The sequence below is a fragment of the Dromaius novaehollandiae genome, chromosome 14 (genome assembly GCF_036370855.1).
Source record: "Dromaius novaehollandiae isolate bDroNov1 chromosome 14, bDroNov1.hap1, whole genome shotgun sequence".
NCBI classification, from domain to species: domain Eukaryota; kingdom Metazoa; phylum Chordata; class Aves; order Casuariiformes; family Dromaiidae; genus Dromaius; species Dromaius novaehollandiae.
In genome coordinates, this window is record NC_088111.1 from 9,189,979 (window position 1) to 9,209,524 (window position 19,546).

Genomic DNA, 19,546 nt, shown 5'->3' on the forward strand with positions numbered 1-19,546 from the left:
ATATGACTGTTCTAAATGTTTGCACCTAGTAAACTTGCAGTTTCGTGTGGCAGAAAGTGATTCAAAGGTGGACTGGATATGAACAGATGAAGTTCCGAGTCTGCAGGACTGTGAGTACCTCTCGCACGGTTCAGAACTTTCCCAGATTGTAACAGTCTGTTTTCTTTATTGGTGCTGGGGAGGTGTTGATCAATTCAATTAATTTAGAGCCATGGAATACTGTAAAACCCATCATCTGGGTTGGGCTGTTGGTAAGAACTTGTGCAGTGCAAAAGCAATGTAATTGTTCCATTAGGCACATAGGTCTGTAGTAATGAACATAACAGAAATACTTCTCTATTCTGGGTAAAAAAGAGGCTGTAAAAATGAAGGCATGGGGTTTGTTAGAAAAACAGAACTTTCTTTCATCCTCATCCTTAAAAATAAGAAAAGAGCTGGAGATTGCTAGCCAGGATTCTTGCAGGATGAAAGACCAGTCTGTAAACACTTGAGGGACTTGCTAGGCACAAGAAGATGAAAGGGAACCCCTTAACAGCCTCCATCAGCATTCCCAGACTGGCCTCCTTCTCTCTAGCTTTTTCTCCCTAGGGGTCTGCATCTTATCTCGCTGGCTTCCTTTTCTTTATTTGCCTCTGACTAATAGGCTTTGTCTTCTGGTTACTGGAAGTCTAATAATTTCTTTTGTCTCTTCCCCCTTCCTCCTTTTAAAAACACTAGATTAAATGGCTCCAGTGGTTTGCACGTTATCTGCATTGGTGACATGGATTAATTGTATACTTGACTCCAAGTTATTCAGCAGTAATGACATAGTAACTTGACTTGAAACAATGGTAATTTCATGGTGACTTGTATTAGCAAATGTTGCCTTCTGGTAAAGAGCCGTCTGCAATTTACCCCCTGTAAATGTATGACACTAGTAAATTGTCTGTGCTAGTTCTTTTGGTGTCTTCTACACAGTAAGTTGTCTCAAGCATCTTTTGAAACAGTCAGGTATCCATCTATCTATCCATTTTTTTTACTTCATAGTGTGAGTCAAATAATTACAGTTCTGGCTGAAGCCTTCCCAAAGCAGAAACAGAGAAGCCAAGCGTTCTAGATGTGCTCACGTAGTTCACTTGTACTTCGACTTCACCCTTCATCGAAAAGGTTTTCTGGAACTGTTCAGCTCTTGGAAACTGCCTTTTGGCGAGTGAGTCTGAGGGAGGACGGTAGCTGGCAAACCAGAGGGGAGCTCACATTTGTCCTTGCAGAAGTACCCTGTATTTTTTTTTATGTCCACGTAAAGAAATCCTCCCTACTGCAGGAAGCTTTGGTGCGACAGCTTGGTCATCTTTCTGCATTCTGGTCTCAGTGTTAATCAGAACAGAGAAAATAAGGCAACAAAAGGGAATCAACGCTTCTTGACCAGAAGATGGTCTGGGAACAAACACAATTAGACTCAGTATGTCTGTATTTTGTCTGTGTGTCTAGCGCACCAGCTCTCTGGTCAAGTGATCTGTATCTTGAAGGAAGTGGAGAATTCAGATTTTAGGAAATGGTTATTTAGTTGTGCTGTTTTGCTACTAGAAGATCTATGGTTGAGAGACTAACTAATCATAGGTGTTAAAGAACTCTTTTTTTAGTAGTAGGAATATTGTACAGAAGCTAACAAAAATATAAGTGATCAAATAGGATTCCAGTAAAGAGAATGAGCTATGACAATCTTCTCTTGTGTGTGTAAGTGCTGTTTCTTCTGGGTTGTCTGTTTTACAAGAGACAAAATTTATTTATAAGTATGTGAGGGTGCTATAGTCAGCCTTTAGTCACTGTTTCTGTTATACCCCAAAAGTCAGACGACCAAAGACAGTATGACAGCCATCATTATGTGTCGTCTCACTTTTCCTATCTAGTGAATGTAAGTGTTTTTTGACTGTGAGGATTGTGGTCCTGAAAAATACCAAAATCTTATTTTTTTGCATCCAAGCAATAGCAAAAAACAAGTGGCAATTCTTAGTTCTTACTCTGGATTTTTGTAATTTAATGCGACTTTTCCTTTGGCCACTTTGAATTATCTAATGTTGATAGTCTCATCCTTTTGCTTTAAAATTGAAAGGGAGAGAGGAAAAATCATCTCAACACCGATGATTATGGGAAGCACATGTGCTTAGCAAAAGACTCAAGAACTGAAATGTTCAAGAACTTGGTTCTGGGTATTTCCGTTACAAAAGAGTCTGTAGGGAGAGTCTCAGGTACTCTGATTCAGCATTTAAATGTGATGGGTGGTCAAGAAATGCCAAAGGTCTGATATACAAAGTATACCAGCTTCAAGCAGTTACCTGTGTTTATAGTTGTCCTTTGTGTGAGAGACAGGATAAATGCCTGCACAGCATTCAATTTTCTTAAGCAAGAAGTTGTTGAATGGAATGAAAGATAAGTAAAAGTCTATTAATGAAATATGTGTGTTGCCACCAGGCTTCTGAAGGAGAGCTGAGAGTCTGTTATAGCTGAAGACCTGAGTGCAGGTACTAAGAGGTTCTCTTGTGTTTGAAGCTCTTGAGATAGTTAACATCTAAATATGACTGCGCTGTTTGTAGAGCATAAGGTGTTAGACTGTTGTTTGCTATAACGGGAAGCAGGAGTCTCAAATCCATAGGGAGAGCTGAGGACTCTGCAGGTGTGGTTTTGTATATTTTCTGCTTTAAAAACTGCAGTCAAAGTTTAGAAATCCAAACGTATGCTTTTAAAACAGTTCCAGATTTCAGCTTGCTTTAAGGCTTTCTTTTAAAACAATTCCGTCTACATAACTTAAATATTATTCCAATATTTGCACGGTCAGCTGCTAGTGAAGTTCCTGCACAGCTCTAAGAAATAAATGATTCCTTTGGCTAGCAGCCTGTAAATGATGCTACACTTACTAAGATGGCAAGCAGGGCTTCTGTAAACTCGCTGTGAACATCGGCTGCCAGAACTGCTCTTAGGAGGTGCTCTGGCTCCTGTCCGTACGCTCATACCTTCGCGGGCCTGTTGGACTGCTCTGTGGGCCAACGTTCTCCTGGCTGTTGAAGCGTTCTGGAGATGGGACACTGCTAACCAGAGCTGGTAGGAGGACTTTCTTTTTTGTGTGAGAAGTGTAGCTTTCTTCATTGTTGGAAACTAGGAAATATGAAATTACTTGCTTACTACATTACAGTTTTAAATGTATCTTATTGTAAGGGGAATCACTTGATGTGTCCCTAAATTATATTTAGCCAAACATAATATATGAAGGTGCCTCAACCACTTCAGGGTGAAGTCTGCTAGCTAAACTCGGTGCAAAAGAAAATCCACAAGCACTTAACTCTGTTTAAAAGTAAGTATTTTTTTAACTGCAGAGTGGAGTGTAGACTGAGGTGTTTTTTCAGTGTTATTCTGGTTTGGCTACAGGATAGTTGCAGTTTTCCATAGATTAATTTATAAAATTGACAAAGAGAGAATAAGCTAAATGTAGTACAGCAGCTTTCAGCTGCTTACAGCGTGATGTGTCTGCGTCAAATATCCTGGGAACACGGTTTTTGCTGGTTCCGTAACCTGCCGCTCTGCTGTAGTGATGTGAACCAGGTGTATCTGAGCACACAGTAGCTCTTCCCCTGGCATGTGCTGCTTTGGCTGTTCGTAATACATGCTGAAGTGCTAAAATGTCCATCACGCTGTGCAGAAGTTTTCTGGTGAACCCTGGAAAGATGCTGATGCATTATTCTTTTACGATCATCAGCACGTTAGAGGAAAAATTCAGTAGGTGATGATTTGCTTTTTCAGAAGTGCTGGACCTGGAGAGGTCTGTGGACCTTGAGGAGGGTCTGAGGGGAGAGAGGGAGGATTGATACTTAGTTTTTAGATGGAGGTTTTTAAAGCTGGTAGGTCAGGGATGAGTTAGTTACAGTAAAAAAAAACCTAGCTTACTCATGTTGCTAAAGCATATACTAGCTAGGAAATTGGATGGAGTCTGGTTTGGGTTCTCGTTCCATCTTTACCGAAAACTGCCGGCATGATCTTGAATGGCCACGTGGTCTGACTGCCTTGGTTTCCCCTCTGCCTGCTGGGTTGCTCATAGTCTAAATCTACTTCTCAAAACAAATACTGCTGCTGTGGGAGCTGGTCCACTAACTTACGTTACATGGAGTCACCCTTCTAAGATTATACTCTATTTAGCTAACTGGACCAATGGTTTCTCATCAAACTCTTCTTGGATTTGCTCTCTAAAAGTACAATAATCCTAACAAGGCATCCCACCCTCCCACCCCCAAAAGGTGAAATACATGCTATTAAAGGATTTATAACTTTCTAATGGGGCAAAGTGGAAAAGATAATGAAAAGTAACCAGTCTGTAAGGTACTGTGCAGTTAGAGAATGTAAAAGAAAGGGAGGGATTCAAAGGAAATGTTGCATGTGTGTCTGCTGAAAAAAACTGTTTTGCACAGCATGCTTTCTGTGAACAGGAGTAGTACAGTGCCTTTACTCTTTTCCCTATCATCTTTCACATTATTATTCGTATTTTTTTCTTAAGCAAACTTTGTTCTGTAATTAACTGCACACACTGAACTGCACATCTGAAACCTCTATTTCAGTGAGGGATTTTTAGGACCAATTGTTGCTGTTTGAACATGAAATATGTTGTCGTGCTCCAACTCTCAGCAGGGTGGTCTTAAAGAATGCAGAAAGCAGGTTTCCTCTGTCCAGAGTCTTGAATGGAAAAATGTCCATGACGTTACAGCCCTGGCCTTGGAGCGAGGGCACCCAGTGTCTAGGTGTGGTTGTTCGGCAAGAGATTCCTTCCTGTTTCCGGGAGTCGTTCTAGGGTGGCTTTGGGCGTTTGGTGATAGTTGTGATCCTTGGCACCAAGAACTGGCTCAGCGTTGGGGACTGTGGGCATGGTGAAGCGGGTTTGAGGGACTTTACATTTGAACCTCTCTTCCCTTCTAAACTAGTTTGGCCTTTCGAACGTGCCCTTTCTCGAAGGAGTCCGCATTTTGTTGGAGGCAGAGTATTCAGGCTTTCAGCATAGATGTTGTCTGGCTGCTGATAGCTTGGTTCTCCTGTTGACTGCCATTGAGCCTTCTCCCTACCAAGGGACAGTCGAAACTCTGCGTGGTCCATCCGTGGACAGCTGGCTGCAGAGTTAATCAGGGAGTGGGACCTACGTGTCCCCTCGTCCCCCCATAACTCTCCCTTTTATGCATCCACATAGTTGGCTTCTACTTGGAGACCAAGTGTGTTTTGTAGAGACAAACTTTATCCAGTTTGATTAGGGTTCCCAGTATTGTGGTTTGATTCCAGAACTCAGAGCTGGCTAATCAGAAATATGTTATTAAGCAGATTTGGAACAGGCTGACAGAAGTTCCCTTCTTTGTTCTTCCAAAATCATAACCTGGCTGTAGTTCCCTGGAAGGTTCTTGAACTGCAGGAAGCCTTACAATTCACTTCTTAACTAATTGCAGCAGACTTTTCCTGCTTTTAGACTTCCTCTTAAATAATTTTGCATAAATGTGTTTTCTACAGCTATAGATGCCGAGCGGGTCTCCATTATAGGCTTCTGGTAGCCCAGCTCTCGTTTAGGGACGTGGGGAGGTGTTTTCTGAGCTGGCGCGAGCCCGTCATGTGGCCATTGTAACTGTGGCAGAATGCTTTTGCTGAGACAGTGTCACTGCGGGGTATGGTGTGCAATAAGCTCTTCTCAGAAAGTGATGGTTTTGCTGATACTAGCTTCACTCATGCTAGAAGTGCTTTGGAACTGCAGTATGAAACAAGTATAACAGTAAAGTCTTCCATATGCTTGATTTCTGTCTGCTGAAGAGCGAAATGATATGGCTAATTCTTCCACACAGCAAAGCAAAGCAAAGCAAGCTGCCTTTTGTGGGAACGCTGTCAGCTCTTCCTCCTGGAGAAGCCGCTGCGAGGAAGCGTTCGGGGCTGTAGCCGCTCTGGCTCTGCAGCGGGTCTGTAACGCGACCTTCTGCCTGCCTGTGCTCGGCGCCAAAGCCACGGAGGCATGGAGGACGCAGGTGCGAAACGTGGCAGGAGAGCGAAACGAAGGTCCCGCTGGTCTCGAGGGCGCGCTCCACCCGCTCGCTGCTTATCCCCACGGGCTGCGGAGCGGGATTGCTACCTAATGACCCGGGCTGGTTTCCGAGCCGTGCCGGTAGTGACGCTCCGCTCGCCGCTGCCAAGGGGGGACGCCCTGCGATCACGCAGGTGCCTCTGTCCCCCTGAGCTTGACCTACGGATGAATTAACTCGTGCCACAAAAATGTTGATGCGTCTTTCCATCCCCGCCCCGTTCATCTTGCATGATTTAGGTTAAAGTCAGTCACAACACGTTGCTGTAACTGTGATGACCTTTAAATACAGACCTCAATAGCTTGTTTTTTAACTAGTAACTCATTCTACATGTCACCAAAATTTAGACTTACTACTGTATTAAAAAAAGTGAAAGCTTTTTTTTGTTTGCAAGTGGTTCCAGAACTAGCTGAATTATTTCTCGCTGTCTGTAGCGCTTGATGGCTCCGTGCCATGATGCCTGTGTCAGTCAATGTACAACACAGTAGAATAAAAATAATAACAGGGGAGGGACTGTAGCTGACAGTTCTAACAGATGTTAATATATCTGGCTCCTGGGTTTAGACAGTATGTATCTACGGGTCAGCCAGCATGGAAACTGCTTCACACAATCCTGGAAAACATTTGGCCCTCGCTAGATAGATCTGAACTCCATCAGCTTTCAGCTTCTTTTGAACTTAAAATAAGCCTTTGCTTCCAGTTTGTGCAGGAGTCAAATGGAAATGTAGATTAGGTGGCTCCTAGGCTTCTTCCAAATAAGTGCTTAGGTGGGTTGCATGTCATTGCCATTGGTTTTTAAGCTATTGAGTGTAAAATGTTGCCTCTCCTCCCTTTGAGCTAGCTCCGGGGGGGAACGGGGCTGCGCAGCGCCTGGCTCCTCTCGTCTCTTTGTGATCCCTCAACCTACATGTGAAAGGACTCCTTTAATTGCAGGTGGCCACAAGAAATTAACCCAGGGGTGTCAGATGTTAAACTCATGAAATTCATGTGAAGTTATGGTGAAACAGAAAGAAAGGCAAGCCCATACTTCCACTGTGAGAGACGAGAACTCGTCTGCGGCTGTACTGCGTTAAGGTGGTTGGTGCTCCTGCTCCCGGTCACACCTTCAGCGGTGTCGCACGTTGTTGCCTTGTCAGTTGGGGCATGCTCTGAGCAAGCTGTGTGGCCGTAGGGAGAGGATACGGGTGGTGTTTGCGTAGTGGTGAGGTTTGGAAGCAGACAGTTTAACTCCATAGGGAAGTGGCTTTTTGGAATATCCGTCTTGGAGGAAAAATGTCCAAAAAAGATTCAGTGGAGAAGTGTCTTTGCTCTGTGAGTATATTGTGGGCAAAAATACCACTCCAGAGTTTCTAGGGTTTTTGAAGTTTTAGATGCCTGTTTCCCTGAGGTGGTGGTGGTGGTTGTTGTTGTTTTAAACAGCCTTGGTGTGAACTGGGATTTATTCTTGGTCACTCAGCACAATCTACATAAAGGGCTCCAAAGTTCAGGGAAAACTCAACTGGTGTGGAGATTGGCATGTGCAATAGGAATTTGTTTCATGGTTGTCTTTCTACGTGCGTTCCCTGCTTTCCGCTGAAGAAAGCACGGAGCAAGCTAATGTTCACACTTGCTGCCATGAGAAAAAGTTCTCATGTAAAAAAGAAAGTTTGCAGAAAGGCAGCTTTTTGTCACCTGTCTGCTCCCTAGATGTACTCAGAGCTGTAAAAATTGGACTTTTTGGTATTTCTGATGGTATGATAGAGCCGAGGAGATTTGCCAGAGCTTTCTCGGTTGTTTTCTAGATTGGGTGCTAGCAGAGCTGTCGACCAGGTGCTGCAGGTGCAGTTCTTGCTACACAAACCCAATGTACCCTCATCCATCAGCTTCTCTCCAGACCTCCTTAGGTACATTTGCAGAGCTAGGAAATTAGAAGTTGTGTGAAATCAACTTGAACATGGGAAAACAAATGTGGAAAAGAATGTGCTCAAGAATGAAAAAAGAGAATTACGTTCTAGACCCAAATTATGTGTTGCTAGGTAGCATCTCTGGTGCCCGCGGACTGGCAAAGGCAGCATGTCCTCTGGTTTGCCCTGAGTATGTGAAGTGAGGAATTAACTCTCCTTGCTGAAACTTGTATAATATATGGAAGTGTGTGTTTACTTTTAACAAAAGTTTGAAACTAAGTCTGTTGTATTTAGTTCATACTCTATGCTTTATAATAATGAACATTAGTGGTGTTAATGGTACTTCATAGGTCAAAAAGTGAAGTAGTTTTATAAAATGGCTCTTTCAACAAGTGAGTTTTGGCTATAAAAGAGTTCCTGAGTTTTATTAAATACATACAGTCCCTACTAGGCAATTAAGTGCATTTTAGGTTTTTTTGTAGTCTCTTCTAAGTGTAAAGGTTTGTGTGGTCCTTTTGTTTTACAGTGTTCCATGTGGAAGCCAGGAAGCCTGAAGAAGGCTGTGAAAGCTAGGGGAATGATTCTCTGCGTCTCTGCAAATACGTAAGTATTAGATGTTTGCTTACAAGATTACTGACAAAGCATAAACTGTTACAAAAGAGTTGAGAGTGGGTGAAAGCTTAGTTAATCTTCAGCAATGTTGTCTTCGCCTTAGTTGATGAACTGCCACTTTGGAAGGGATTTAATGGTTGGCTGAGCTGTCCCCTTTTGTAATGAGATTTCTTCAACTTGACTTTGCAGTGTTCTTGTATACATGTTTTTTTTTCCCTGCTCTCCTGATACCGCCTGCGCTTTGAAACTCATTGTAAATACCTTCTGATGCAACACTTTATTAAACAGCATAATGCTTGACTATGTTGTGTTATTGCTACAGCAATAGTCATTAAAGTCATTATAGTCATTAAACAAAAATGTTTGCCTGGGTTACTTAAATATCCCCTTTGCATCTTCTCTCCTCCTGCCAGCTCTCGCCCTGTCCAGTTGTGCTGTTGTCAGTTGTGCTGCGGTGCGCTGTGTCCAGCAGAGACTCACTGCTGAGTCACTTCACCGTCTTGGTTCTTTCACACCTTGGGTTATGCGTGATTTGGTCTCTTGAAATCAACACTTGGTTGCTTTCTTTTGTAAGTTTTGTAAGGCAACTATTAGCAAGATCTTTTCAATTGTTTTCAGGTTTTTCAGTCTCATGTGTTGGGCCATATGGTTTGACACATCCTTTGTTCTTAAAGGGTGGCTTTCGCTAAAATGGTTGTAGTCACCAGCGCTAGACTTCCTGTGTTTCCAGTTGCTTACTCCCTTCTAGTAAGAAATAGAGAGCATCACTGTCCATCTGTGCTTTGCAGTTCCTGTTATGTGGAAGACAGTCTCATGGGCATCTTGGTGATTCATATTTACTGTAGGTTATTGCTCAATACTTGTCTGAGTAATCAAACTTCTTTGGGAGTCCTGTATCCTGTAGTGCTGAGTGCATTCCAATGTTAGCCCTGAATTTTGTTCTTTATTAGTAGAATGGCAAAACTTAATGGCCAGTGCTGCCTTTTCTGTCTCACTGTCAAGTTGTATAAATTGTTACGGTAAGTTTGCTCTTGAGAACTGATCCTTTTGGGAATTGGTGTTTTGCCACCAGTGCAGGATTGCCTTTGGGTACATGAGAACTTTATACTTGAGGTTCCTAAACCAGCTGGGAGAAATATCTTAGCAAGTCCTTGTGCTCACTTGGGCACAGTCAGCCTGACCTAGACCTGACATTCACTTTGCTCTGCAGTTTAGTTACCTCATTTGCTTTCCTGAAAGTGCTTTTTATCTTCACTGAACACTGAATTCAGTGCGGCTCCTGATGCTGCAATTGGAGCCCTTCTCCATCCTACCTTAATAAGAAGTCTTGAGTTCTCCCACATGTTTCTGCCGCCTTCCTATGCACTTGTTGCTTTCATGGCTTGAAACCTGAGTCACATAGGAAGCGGAGGTGACTAGTAAGTGGATGCGGCACAGTGAAAGCATTTTATAAAAGGATAACTCATGGAGCGCCAAAAGACTTGTCTCTTGCAAAACAAGATACATGCACAAACTGCCAACGGATGCAGTCTGACATTTTTTAGCTGGTTTTGCTATTTTTGGGGTAGAGTGCTTCAAAGTATCTGGAACATGGTATCAAGTTTCATGTATCAGAAAAGTGAGAAATTACAGCAACTGCACTTGAGTATCTTGTAGTGTTTGTTTGCAGTAAGTAGGATTACTCTTTGATTATCTCTTTGGTAGAGAGGAAGAAAGAAGCTCTGTTGTTGCAAGGAGCACCAATGGTAGCAGAGCTCAGGCTGTATCTGTCCAGGAGCAGGAATCAGCCCTTTGTAAGGCAAGTGGGTTGGAGAATAGAAAAGTTGCTTGTTTGGAGGGATGCACTGGTGGGGTCTTCGTTAACGTGCAGTCTGTAGGTTAACGTCAGTGTGCTCCCCGCTGGTTTTCAGAAGCAGCCATGAGGATGCTTTCTCATGTATAGCAGTTTAATAACGCTGACTGACCTTCCTTCCGCGTAAAGTAATGCTGTCGTCTTGTGACAGCAAATGGCAGTAAAACCCATCTGTTTGTCGTGCTGGTGATGTCAAATTTTAGACTTGAATACTGGGTATTTTTGTTGTTAACACAAGCAGTTGCTTAGGAAGCGTGACAGCGTGAATCACTTCTGTTAAGAAAATACATGAGTAGAGTGTGTAAGTTAGTCTTGTAAACTTTGTTGTTGTTTTTAACTTGAAATTGAGGTTACTAAAGTGAATTAGACTAATAATCTCTGACCCTTATCCTGCTTCTGATTTGGCTGCTACTAGCTACTTCAGAGGAAAGTACCATTCGCTAATAAGCAGCTATTCCTTAACCTGCCCGTAGGGAAAAGCCATTCCTGGAAGAACAAGTATTAATGTGTGAATAGAGCATTTGAAATCTCATGAATTTAAAGAAAAAAAGGAAGGCTGGTATCTGGCAGTTAATCACTAATCAGTAATTCACACTGTCTAATAATATCCGGTTTGTTTTGGTGTAATGGAAAAATAACTGGTGCGGATTTGAGAAGCCGACGTTCCTCAGACGCGCGGCAGCACCGGAACCGGGCCAGGCTGTTCTCTGCCGATCCACAAACAGCTGGGAAGCACGAGGACCCGCGGAATTGCCTTATGGGCTATTTGTGTGGAAACGCATCTCTTAATGAATCCTTTAAAATACAAACGACTAAGAAGTTATTTTTGAATACATTAGATTGAACTTTACTTGCCCATAAAAACGATGTTACGAAGTGCCTCTCTTAAGCACTTTGAAAGCACATACCAGATGTTTGTTCCTTCTGCTGCTTTAAAAACAGTTATACAAAATTTTTTTTTAAACTGATGAGTTGTTAAATGTCTTATTTCTTGTTTCTGTAGATATCTGGGCTGACAGTTTAGGAAAATACATATACTTTCCTTCATTCTACCCTCCATGGCCTTTCCTCTACTCTTTCTTCTCTCTCCCTTCTTCCCTTTTCCATGTTCTGTCCCCTCCGCAGAGGGACTTCAGTTTGAACTGGTGCATCACACGCAGCCTGTGGGGCTGGCTTGGCTACTGGCAATAAAACAAGTGGTCAAGAGTGAAAGACTATACCTGTGCTAAGAGAAGTATCTTCAGCTGCAGGTCCATACTTGCAGGCTTATTTAAAAAAAAAAAAAAAAAAAAAGAGTATGGAGGGCTATGTAGTCTGTTTTAAGATTTTTCTTTTAGAGGAATCTCTAGGACTAATCAGCATTTACGAGGTTTGTTGCTATGTGAGGAAACTTCTTGGTGGAGATATAGTTTATATGGGTTAAAAAGTGGTAGGGAGGAAGCCAGTTGTGCTGGGAAAAGGTCTCTTGCTGATTAAACTAGCTCCACATTGTAGTAAACTATGTTGGCAAAAGGAATCTTATTTGCTTGTGAAAGTGCATGTACAGTGTTCTGCTAAAATAGCTCTGACAGATGGGAGGAGCTGGGAGAAGATACGTGTTTGTAATCATAATTTCTGGAGAATTCATCTGTCGTCAGTGCTGCTGTTCAGAGCTGGCTTAGAGCTTAAAATAGGAGTTCACTTTCTGAAGGGCTTTACCCAAGAAGGAATACACAAAAACTCTCATCACATCTATTTTCTTTCTTTGTAATGTTTAATCCCTCTTTTCTTACTTGTTCTATAACCTGGAAGCAATAACCAAAAATGACTAGGTAAAACCCAGTTTTTACTGTGGAGGCTGCTGCCTAACAGACAGCAGAGGTGAGATGCAAATAAGTGGAGAAAGGAGGAATATGATAAGCAATTGCTTTCTTGGAGTTGATGTTTCTAAGAAATGGCCTATTTGGGGGCATGGCTGCATGCTGATAGGGACTGTGAGAGTTTGGTTGGTTTTAGCAGGAATATCTTAAGATCCTTTTTCTGTGAGTAAAATATCTTTTCCAAATATGCAAGGCTTTAACATTATGATTTCTAAAAACACAGTGTGAAGAAACCACTATGGCATTTTCATTTAGGTTGAAAAAACTGAACTGGAAGTACTGCTTCTTCCTATCTGCATGCGTGTCTGTCTGAAGGCTTCGTTAGGAAGGCCCCTTCCCCCTTGCCTGTCCCCTCACCTGAAGGGCAGGAGCCCACTTGAAACAATGAATAATTCCTTAAATACCATCTTGAAAAGTGAGTGTTGCCTCCTTTCTGCAAACACGCTCTCTGTATGTTTTAAAAACAAAAATCTAGATTCCAAACTTAAAAAAAAGTTTTTGCCAGTTTGCCAAAGGTACAGTCTTAATTCTAAAGCATAAGTCTCTGATAGTTTTTTTTCTTTTTTCCTCCTCTGAAGTGCTTTATTTCAGTGTTTTGTATTCTATATATAAAATGTGGATATACTTTTCAAAACTATTTCCTGTAAAATATTCCTGTGTTGGAGTAGTCTGTCGTGATGAAGTCTGTACATGAATCAACCTCTTTGTAACCTATGTTACAGTAAGAATTTTAGGAATTTCCTTTATTAGGACCCGTTAGTATATTGCAGCCACTGAGTGAGCTGCATTGATTTCTAGGTAAAGCAGCCTGAAATTGCCTGAAATTTATGGCATATGCCAACTTTTTGTACACTACTCCTTTTCAGTACGCAAAACTTAAATATCCTGAAGTTGATCTCTTACTCACTGGTGAATGTTACTCTGTATTTAATACTTACAATATTCTTTGTGGAGGAGCAGTGATTTGACTCTGAAACTGTTTTTCAGGTTAGTTGACTGCCGCTGATGGCACGGTGAAATGTGTTGAACAGCTGCCGAGAGGGTGTCCGACTGCCAGGGGACCGCTCGAGAAGCTGGGCTTGCAGCATCATGGGCCAGTGCGTCACGAAGTGCAAGAACCCTTCTTCCACCCTCGGCAGCAAGAACGGGGAGAGAGAGTCTGGCAGCAAGTCGCACAGTAAGAGAAGTGCAGTCCACAAAGACGACCATGCTTCGGTTTGCGGGAAGTCTTCAGGGGATATCCTCGTCAACGGGACAAAGAAAACGGAGACCGCTGTAGAGTCTAGTCAGCCTGCAACGTTTTCTGGGGATACAAAGAAAGACGCTGTTTCCAGTGCAGAAGAGTCTTCGCTGCAGAGGATTGGGGAGTTGTTTAGGAGATACAAGGATGAACGGGAAGATGCCATCCTGGAAGAAGGAATGGAACGATTTTGCAATGACCTCTGTGTTGATCCCACTGAATTTAAAGTGCTAGTTTTGGCTTGGAAATTCCAGGCTGCTACCATGTGCAAATTTACAAGGTTAGTTCTTGTAGAACTTGTAATTATTTTCATATGTTAAAATATATCCTGTCATCTGTATGTCGGAGAGACAACCTCGTTAGCTTCACTTACTTATCTCTTCTAAGACTTGCATTTTTGAACAAATTAATTCCTACCATTGCAGAAGGTAAGCTTTGTATTGTCCTCTTTCCCTCCCCTCACAGTGGATTTTGGAATTGAAGGCATGTTTTTGACATTATTGTTAATGATGAACAGTGTAGTGACGTTCTCTAGACGCTAGTTTATTCTTGATTTGCCAAAACTAGTTTTGCTGTATCCAGCATCATCTGGATGATGATAAGGTTGGACACTGAAGTTGATTTCTGCTTTAAAGTAATATGCGTAATTCCTTACTAATTGCTATCGACTGTTATTCTGTTTTTTTTTTAAAAAAAAAAAGAGGAAAAAAAAAAAAGGCTGACAAGTAGAATTCTTCCTAAGAATTGTTCCTGCCCAACCAGTGTTACATTTAGTGACTTTTCTCAAGATTAATTTTGTTAAATCAGAGATGGAGAAATAAACCCAAGGTTTGACACTGGTAGCTGTTTCATGCTGGCTGGCAGCAATTGGCATTTAAGTGCTGTCTTTCTGGAAAAGTTGTTCAGTCAGCAGGCTTATAAAGCCTGCTTGATGCTACAAGAAACAACAGAAGGGATAAAATTTACCAACAAAAAGAGAATCAAAAGACCCAGTAACACCCTCCCCACCCCAAACCTGATTCTATATCACTGTTCAGGTAAGAGCAAATAAAGGCTTCCTGCCCGGGCTTGCCTACAATTTGAGACACATTTCTTTTTTTATTTTTTTTACTCCGCTATCTAGACTGATCTGAGTAATGCTGCCTATTTTAACTCAGCTAATAACTATTAAAATTACTTGGGTGTTCTGAGCCTGAAACCTTCTGTTGCGCACTGAGCACAGATAGCTTCTCCTGCCTCTCCGGAGGTGTCGTGGGTGCGGGGGTGTGTCACATGGAAGAGTGCTCCGCGGAGTGCAGATGTGGATTTACTAGGGGCGGAAGGAGCAGATACTTGCTAACGTGGTAAGGGAATGACAGGTAGTGTCTACGATTCTGCACAACCAGCCTGAGTGTTGCTAACACCGTTTTGATTCTCTTGGAGAGATGGCAAATGTCCTGGTGAGAGGTTACCTGTGTTTGACAGCACACTCCCTGGTATTGGTCTTGAGAGGTGGTCCACCGAGTGCTAAGTGCCGCTTTGGCTTCTCCTGTTACAGAAAGCAGTGCACAAGCAATGCACTCGTCCATGCTCCGGAGCATTGCACTGTCTCCGTTCCTCCCTCCACCCGTCCCACGTCAGAATCGGTGGTTTCCCTTAATATTGGCTGGTTACTATGCTGTGGCACTTGCCCACGAGCATTAGACAGATCACAGCTAGCCATCCTCCCACACGGCCTCGTACGCTGGTGCTTTGACTGTTTAGATACTGCCTTGTAGCCTGGCTACGTGACGCCGTGCTCTGATCCGTTCTTTCAGCCGGTGCCTTCTCTGACCTGCGCAGCTGGCACCCTTTTCATTTTGCAGTCTTGGAGGAGAAACCAAAACCGGGAGGAAAGGCACAGCCGAACTATTCTTTTCCTTGGGAGCGGTTCATCCAGGGCAAGGGCATTTAGGCATGGGCAGTGTCAGATCAAGCCGGTTTACGTACGAGGCTTCAGGGAGTAAATGCAGTGTTTTCAGATGTGTTTGCGCTGCTTCTGTGGTACACTTTTATTTTTTAAATGAAAGGCACTGCATATGGTAATATCAAGTAGTCAGAAGGCCGTAAAGCAGAATGTCTTTCCGATGCTGGTAGTGCCCCAGCCGTGCAGGGTGGGTGTCTTCTGACCGTCGTCCCCAATCCGTAGGAAACGGGAAACGGCTCTCCTCTTGGCGGCTGTCGTTGCCGAGAGCTTTCGGACACCCGGCAGAGGGGCGAGAGCATGCCGCGTGTCGCAGCACCTTGCTGGGGTTCCTCTCTGCTGATTTGGCCTATCCGAACGGAGAGGGGACTTTGTTCAGCGTGCGGTTGGTAAGAAGCGTCGTCACTAATTCCTCTTCTCTTGCTTCATAGGAAGGAGTTTTTTGAAGGCTGCAAAGCAATAAACGCGGACAGCATTGACGGCATTTGTGCAAGGTTCCCCAGCCTCTTAAACGAAGCCAAGCAGGAAGATAAATTCAAGGATCTCTATCGTTTCACCTTTCAGTTTGGCCTGGACTCTGAAGAAGGACAGCGGTCGCTACATCGGGAAATAGCCATTGCCCTTTGGAAGTTAGTCTTCACCCAAAACAAACCCCCTATTTTGGACCAGTGGTTACACTTCCTAATCGAGAACCCCTCAGGAATCAAGGGAATCTCCCGGGACACGTGGAACATGTTTCTAAATTTTACTCAGGTGATTGGACCAGACCTTAGCAACTACAGCGAGGACGAGGCCTGGCCTAGTCTCTTCGATACCTTTGTGGAGTGGGAAATGGAGCGAAGGAAAAAGGAAGAGGAAACCAAATGTATTATTGCATCTTCAGACACAGAGGGGCCGTGTACGGAAGAACAGACTTAACAGCATTTCAGCAGCAGTGGCGGAAGCAACCTGTTGCCCTTCATGAAATGTAAACTCTGGATGTTTCTGGAAATTGCCGAGGCTCCAGATTTTTCTACTTTACACCTTTTTCTGCCTTGTATTTGAAAGGGCTCTAAAATGCTGTATCATGTTTTAGGCACTTTCTTAATTTTGGTTATTCCTTTTACTCTTGCCCTGAAATATTTGACCCTGGCTACAAGTTAAGCATTTTGGGGGTTTTTTAAGACTTCAGATTAGTATAAGTCTGATATTTCTTGCACAATGTAGATCTTTTTAGTTAGGTTAAATTAACATTGCTAAATTATACAGTGCCAGATTAAGTTTTTCATACTACATCTGTCAGGGCAGGTCTGTACTGTGTGTAGTGCTGTTTACATTGTTGAAATTTTAGGCTGTAATAATTTTAAGGTTTTATACCAAGATGAAAAGCAGTGTTAACTGTTAACTATAAATGCATTAATCCCCTGGTAATGAGGCTCTAAAAACAACATAAGCAACAGCTTTGTGTAATATGGCTAATTCCCATTTTAAGCTAACTCTTAGTGAATGAGTCCAAATCATTCCTTTTTTTTCAGAGTATCAAACTAAATATTGGGATTGTTTTGTAAAACTACTGTACCTGTCAGTCAACTGAGTGGTAGATGATGATTTGTATCTAAATCTCTTACACATCACATAATAAAAGAGCAGTACTACCTCAGTTTTATTGAAAGTGGGCTTCTTGATGGACTTCCATTTTCTCTGGAAGTTGTATTTTTGTGGTTACATGACAATATTTTTACTTGATTAAAAGAACCAAAGGTTCTGCTTCTTAAGTTTGCTAAACATTAGCAGAAGCAACAAATAAAAAAAACCCTAAATCTTCAAGGAAAACTGTGGTATAATTCTGCTTTAATATGTTTGATTTATACCTAAAGTATTATCTTACTTGTCTGGCAAGCACAGTACTTCTATGTAAGGAACTATCTTTTGCATTAATATTGACAAACCAATTTTTTTAAACCGATGTTTAATTGCTAAATTGCAGTTACTACTCCACGCTTTCTGGAGCAACAATATTGGCATCTGATGACAAAGTGAATTCTTAATGTGTTCTTAATGACAAAAGTATAGATGCGTCATTTTTAGACTGATTTGGTAATATTTGGATAGGAGTCAATTTATTATTTTAAAATGCTTGTATTGGGACTATTTGCCTGTTGAAATTGTTGTGACTTAAAGGGAGTTTTATTAACACTGGTTGAAACTTTTTTGGTTATCGATGCTACCTTTTTTTAATTTTAGTATGTCAACTTTTTTACACTTTTTGGTAAAAGGGACGATTGCCAAGGCTTTCTATTAAGCTAAGCATTGGCTTAACGAATTTGATACGCTTCCATTACACATCTTTATTTTCAGAGCTGCGTTTCAGGATCATAAAATGACTTCAATTAAAAAAAGAAAAAACAAAAAACCTTGAACAATTGTCCATAGCATCTAATGGCTTTTGTGCTATGTAAAGGTTTTAAAGCTAAGGGAAAACCCTTTTTAAATAGAGCTTGCCATTAGCCCCAAGATGGCACGCTTCGCAGATCCGCTGTGCCCCAGCAGGGCCAGCGGCGGCAGGAATAGCGGCCTGAATTTGGTCACTGGCTTTGCTGGCACGCAGCCTCTGCGATAGCTTGGCTCCGAGATCACAAATCACTAACGAAACGTGGGTATCCAAAACTGTTGGGAAAAACCCCGCAAGCCTCACATAGCATCTCTTTCACCTGGTAAGAGGAGAGTTTGATCCATGCTGCTCGTGCAAGCTCTTGTGTTGGGAGATGTGTTAAGCTGTGGAAAACAGATGCAGTTGTTTTAGACGCAGGTGAGTTTGTCCTTTGCGGGACAGGAGCCCTGGTCTTCGTTTCTTGCAGGTAAATACACCGTGGCTTTGTCCTTCCCAGCTCCCACGGCACAAGCGCTGCTTGGCAGCCGTGCCGCGTTGCGATGTGGTGAGCAGAGCAGGCCAAAGCGCTCGGGCCGGTGCCGCTGAATTTAGGGTGAGACTTTTGCTGGTGCTGCTACGGGGGAAAAAAATCTTCCCCAGCAGAGGCTGCCTTGTCCGCAAAAGTTGCAAATGTCGACCTGATTTGATAGTAAAGGAAGACTGTATTTATAAATTCGGGACTACTCATTCAGTCAGCTATTAAATGCTCTGTTCATCACTTCCTGTTTTTTTCCTGAGGAGAATTTAAAATGTCCAAAATGTGAAAGCTGACCGCTCAGATGCGTACTCCATGCACGCAGGTGCACACGAAAGCAGCTAGCGGCTACTGCTGGTTTGTACACTGACCTGCAGCAGCTCCCGCGGCCCAGCGCTGGAGGGCTTTGAGGAGAGCATCTGTCTCATGCTCCCAGTGTGGATTGCAGCAGGGAAATTAATTTATAACGCATCAAGGTTTAACCGTGTTAGTGCATCAGGAGTAGGGGAGAGCCTTGTGCTGCTGCTGCTCAGCCTAGCAGGGCCGCTGCAGCCCCTTGGGGTGCTTGCACAAGTAGCCAAACGATGCATCTAGCCAAGAGCCATTTATTTTTAGTCTGATTTCATTTTTGGATTACAAGTTACGAAGTATAAGCCAGGCCCGTCTGAATTTTAAGCTTCTAAAGGAGGAGCTGAAGCCAAGGTGCAGCTCTGGCAGTGCTGAGGGTGGCAGAGGGCGTGGGGCCTTACTTCTTCATGCCAGTGGTGGGAGTGGGGGCTTGTACCTGTTTCTGGGAAATCTTTAACGCTATTGGAGCCTCTGAAAATATGCTTGTTTAATGGTTAAACTGTGAATTTCTGTGGAATAGGCCAAATACATTCACTCTTCATTTTTATATAATTAATGCGTAGGCCAGAGGACTGTATGTGGGCAATGATGCTGATGAAATTCTTGAAACCATTGGAACTATTTAATTTTTTTTTATTTTGAGTATGGATTAAAAAACTTGATGCATGAATTGAATCTGCTACAACTTGGGATAAATAACTCTAGATACACATTTTGACAGTTTTAGTAATAGACTGGAAAACTGCTTTGATATCTGCACTAGCATTTTGTTGCCTTCCCTTATCAGCCTAAAGAAATGTAATTCCTGTAAACGTTTCTCCCCAGGAATAAAACACTGACCACCTGCACAAGGT

The 19,546-nt window shown here is 42.6% G+C and overlaps 1 protein-coding gene across 10 annotated transcripts in view; it reads left to right on the top strand.

Annotated features, from left to right (window-relative positions):
* DCUN1D3 (defective in cullin neddylation 1 domain containing 3) overlaps window positions 1-17,648 on the top strand; it is a 20,240-nt gene extending 2,592 nt beyond the window's left edge. For 4 of the 10 annotated variants that reach the window (XM_064520284.1, XM_026116233.2, XM_026116234.2 and 1 more), the window contains exons 2-5: window positions 30-110; window positions 8,481-8,557; window positions 13,265-13,797; window positions 15,891-17,648. In XM_064520284.1, coding sequence (XP_064376354.1) covers window positions 13,367-13,797; window positions 15,891-16,377 — 918 coding nt within the window. In that variant the 5' untranslated portion in view covers window positions 30-110; window positions 8,481-8,557; window positions 13,265-13,366 and the 3' untranslated portion in view covers window positions 16,378-17,648. Of the gene's footprint in view, window positions 1-29; window positions 111-3,469; window positions 6,018-8,480; window positions 8,558-12,545; window positions 12,693-13,010; window positions 13,076-13,264; window positions 13,798-15,890 lie in introns of those variants that run through there. The other 6 variants (XM_064520283.1, XM_064520285.1, XM_026116237.2 and 3 more) reach the window with 6 other exon arrangements.
* Window positions 17,649-19,546: the final 1,898 nt, after the last annotated feature.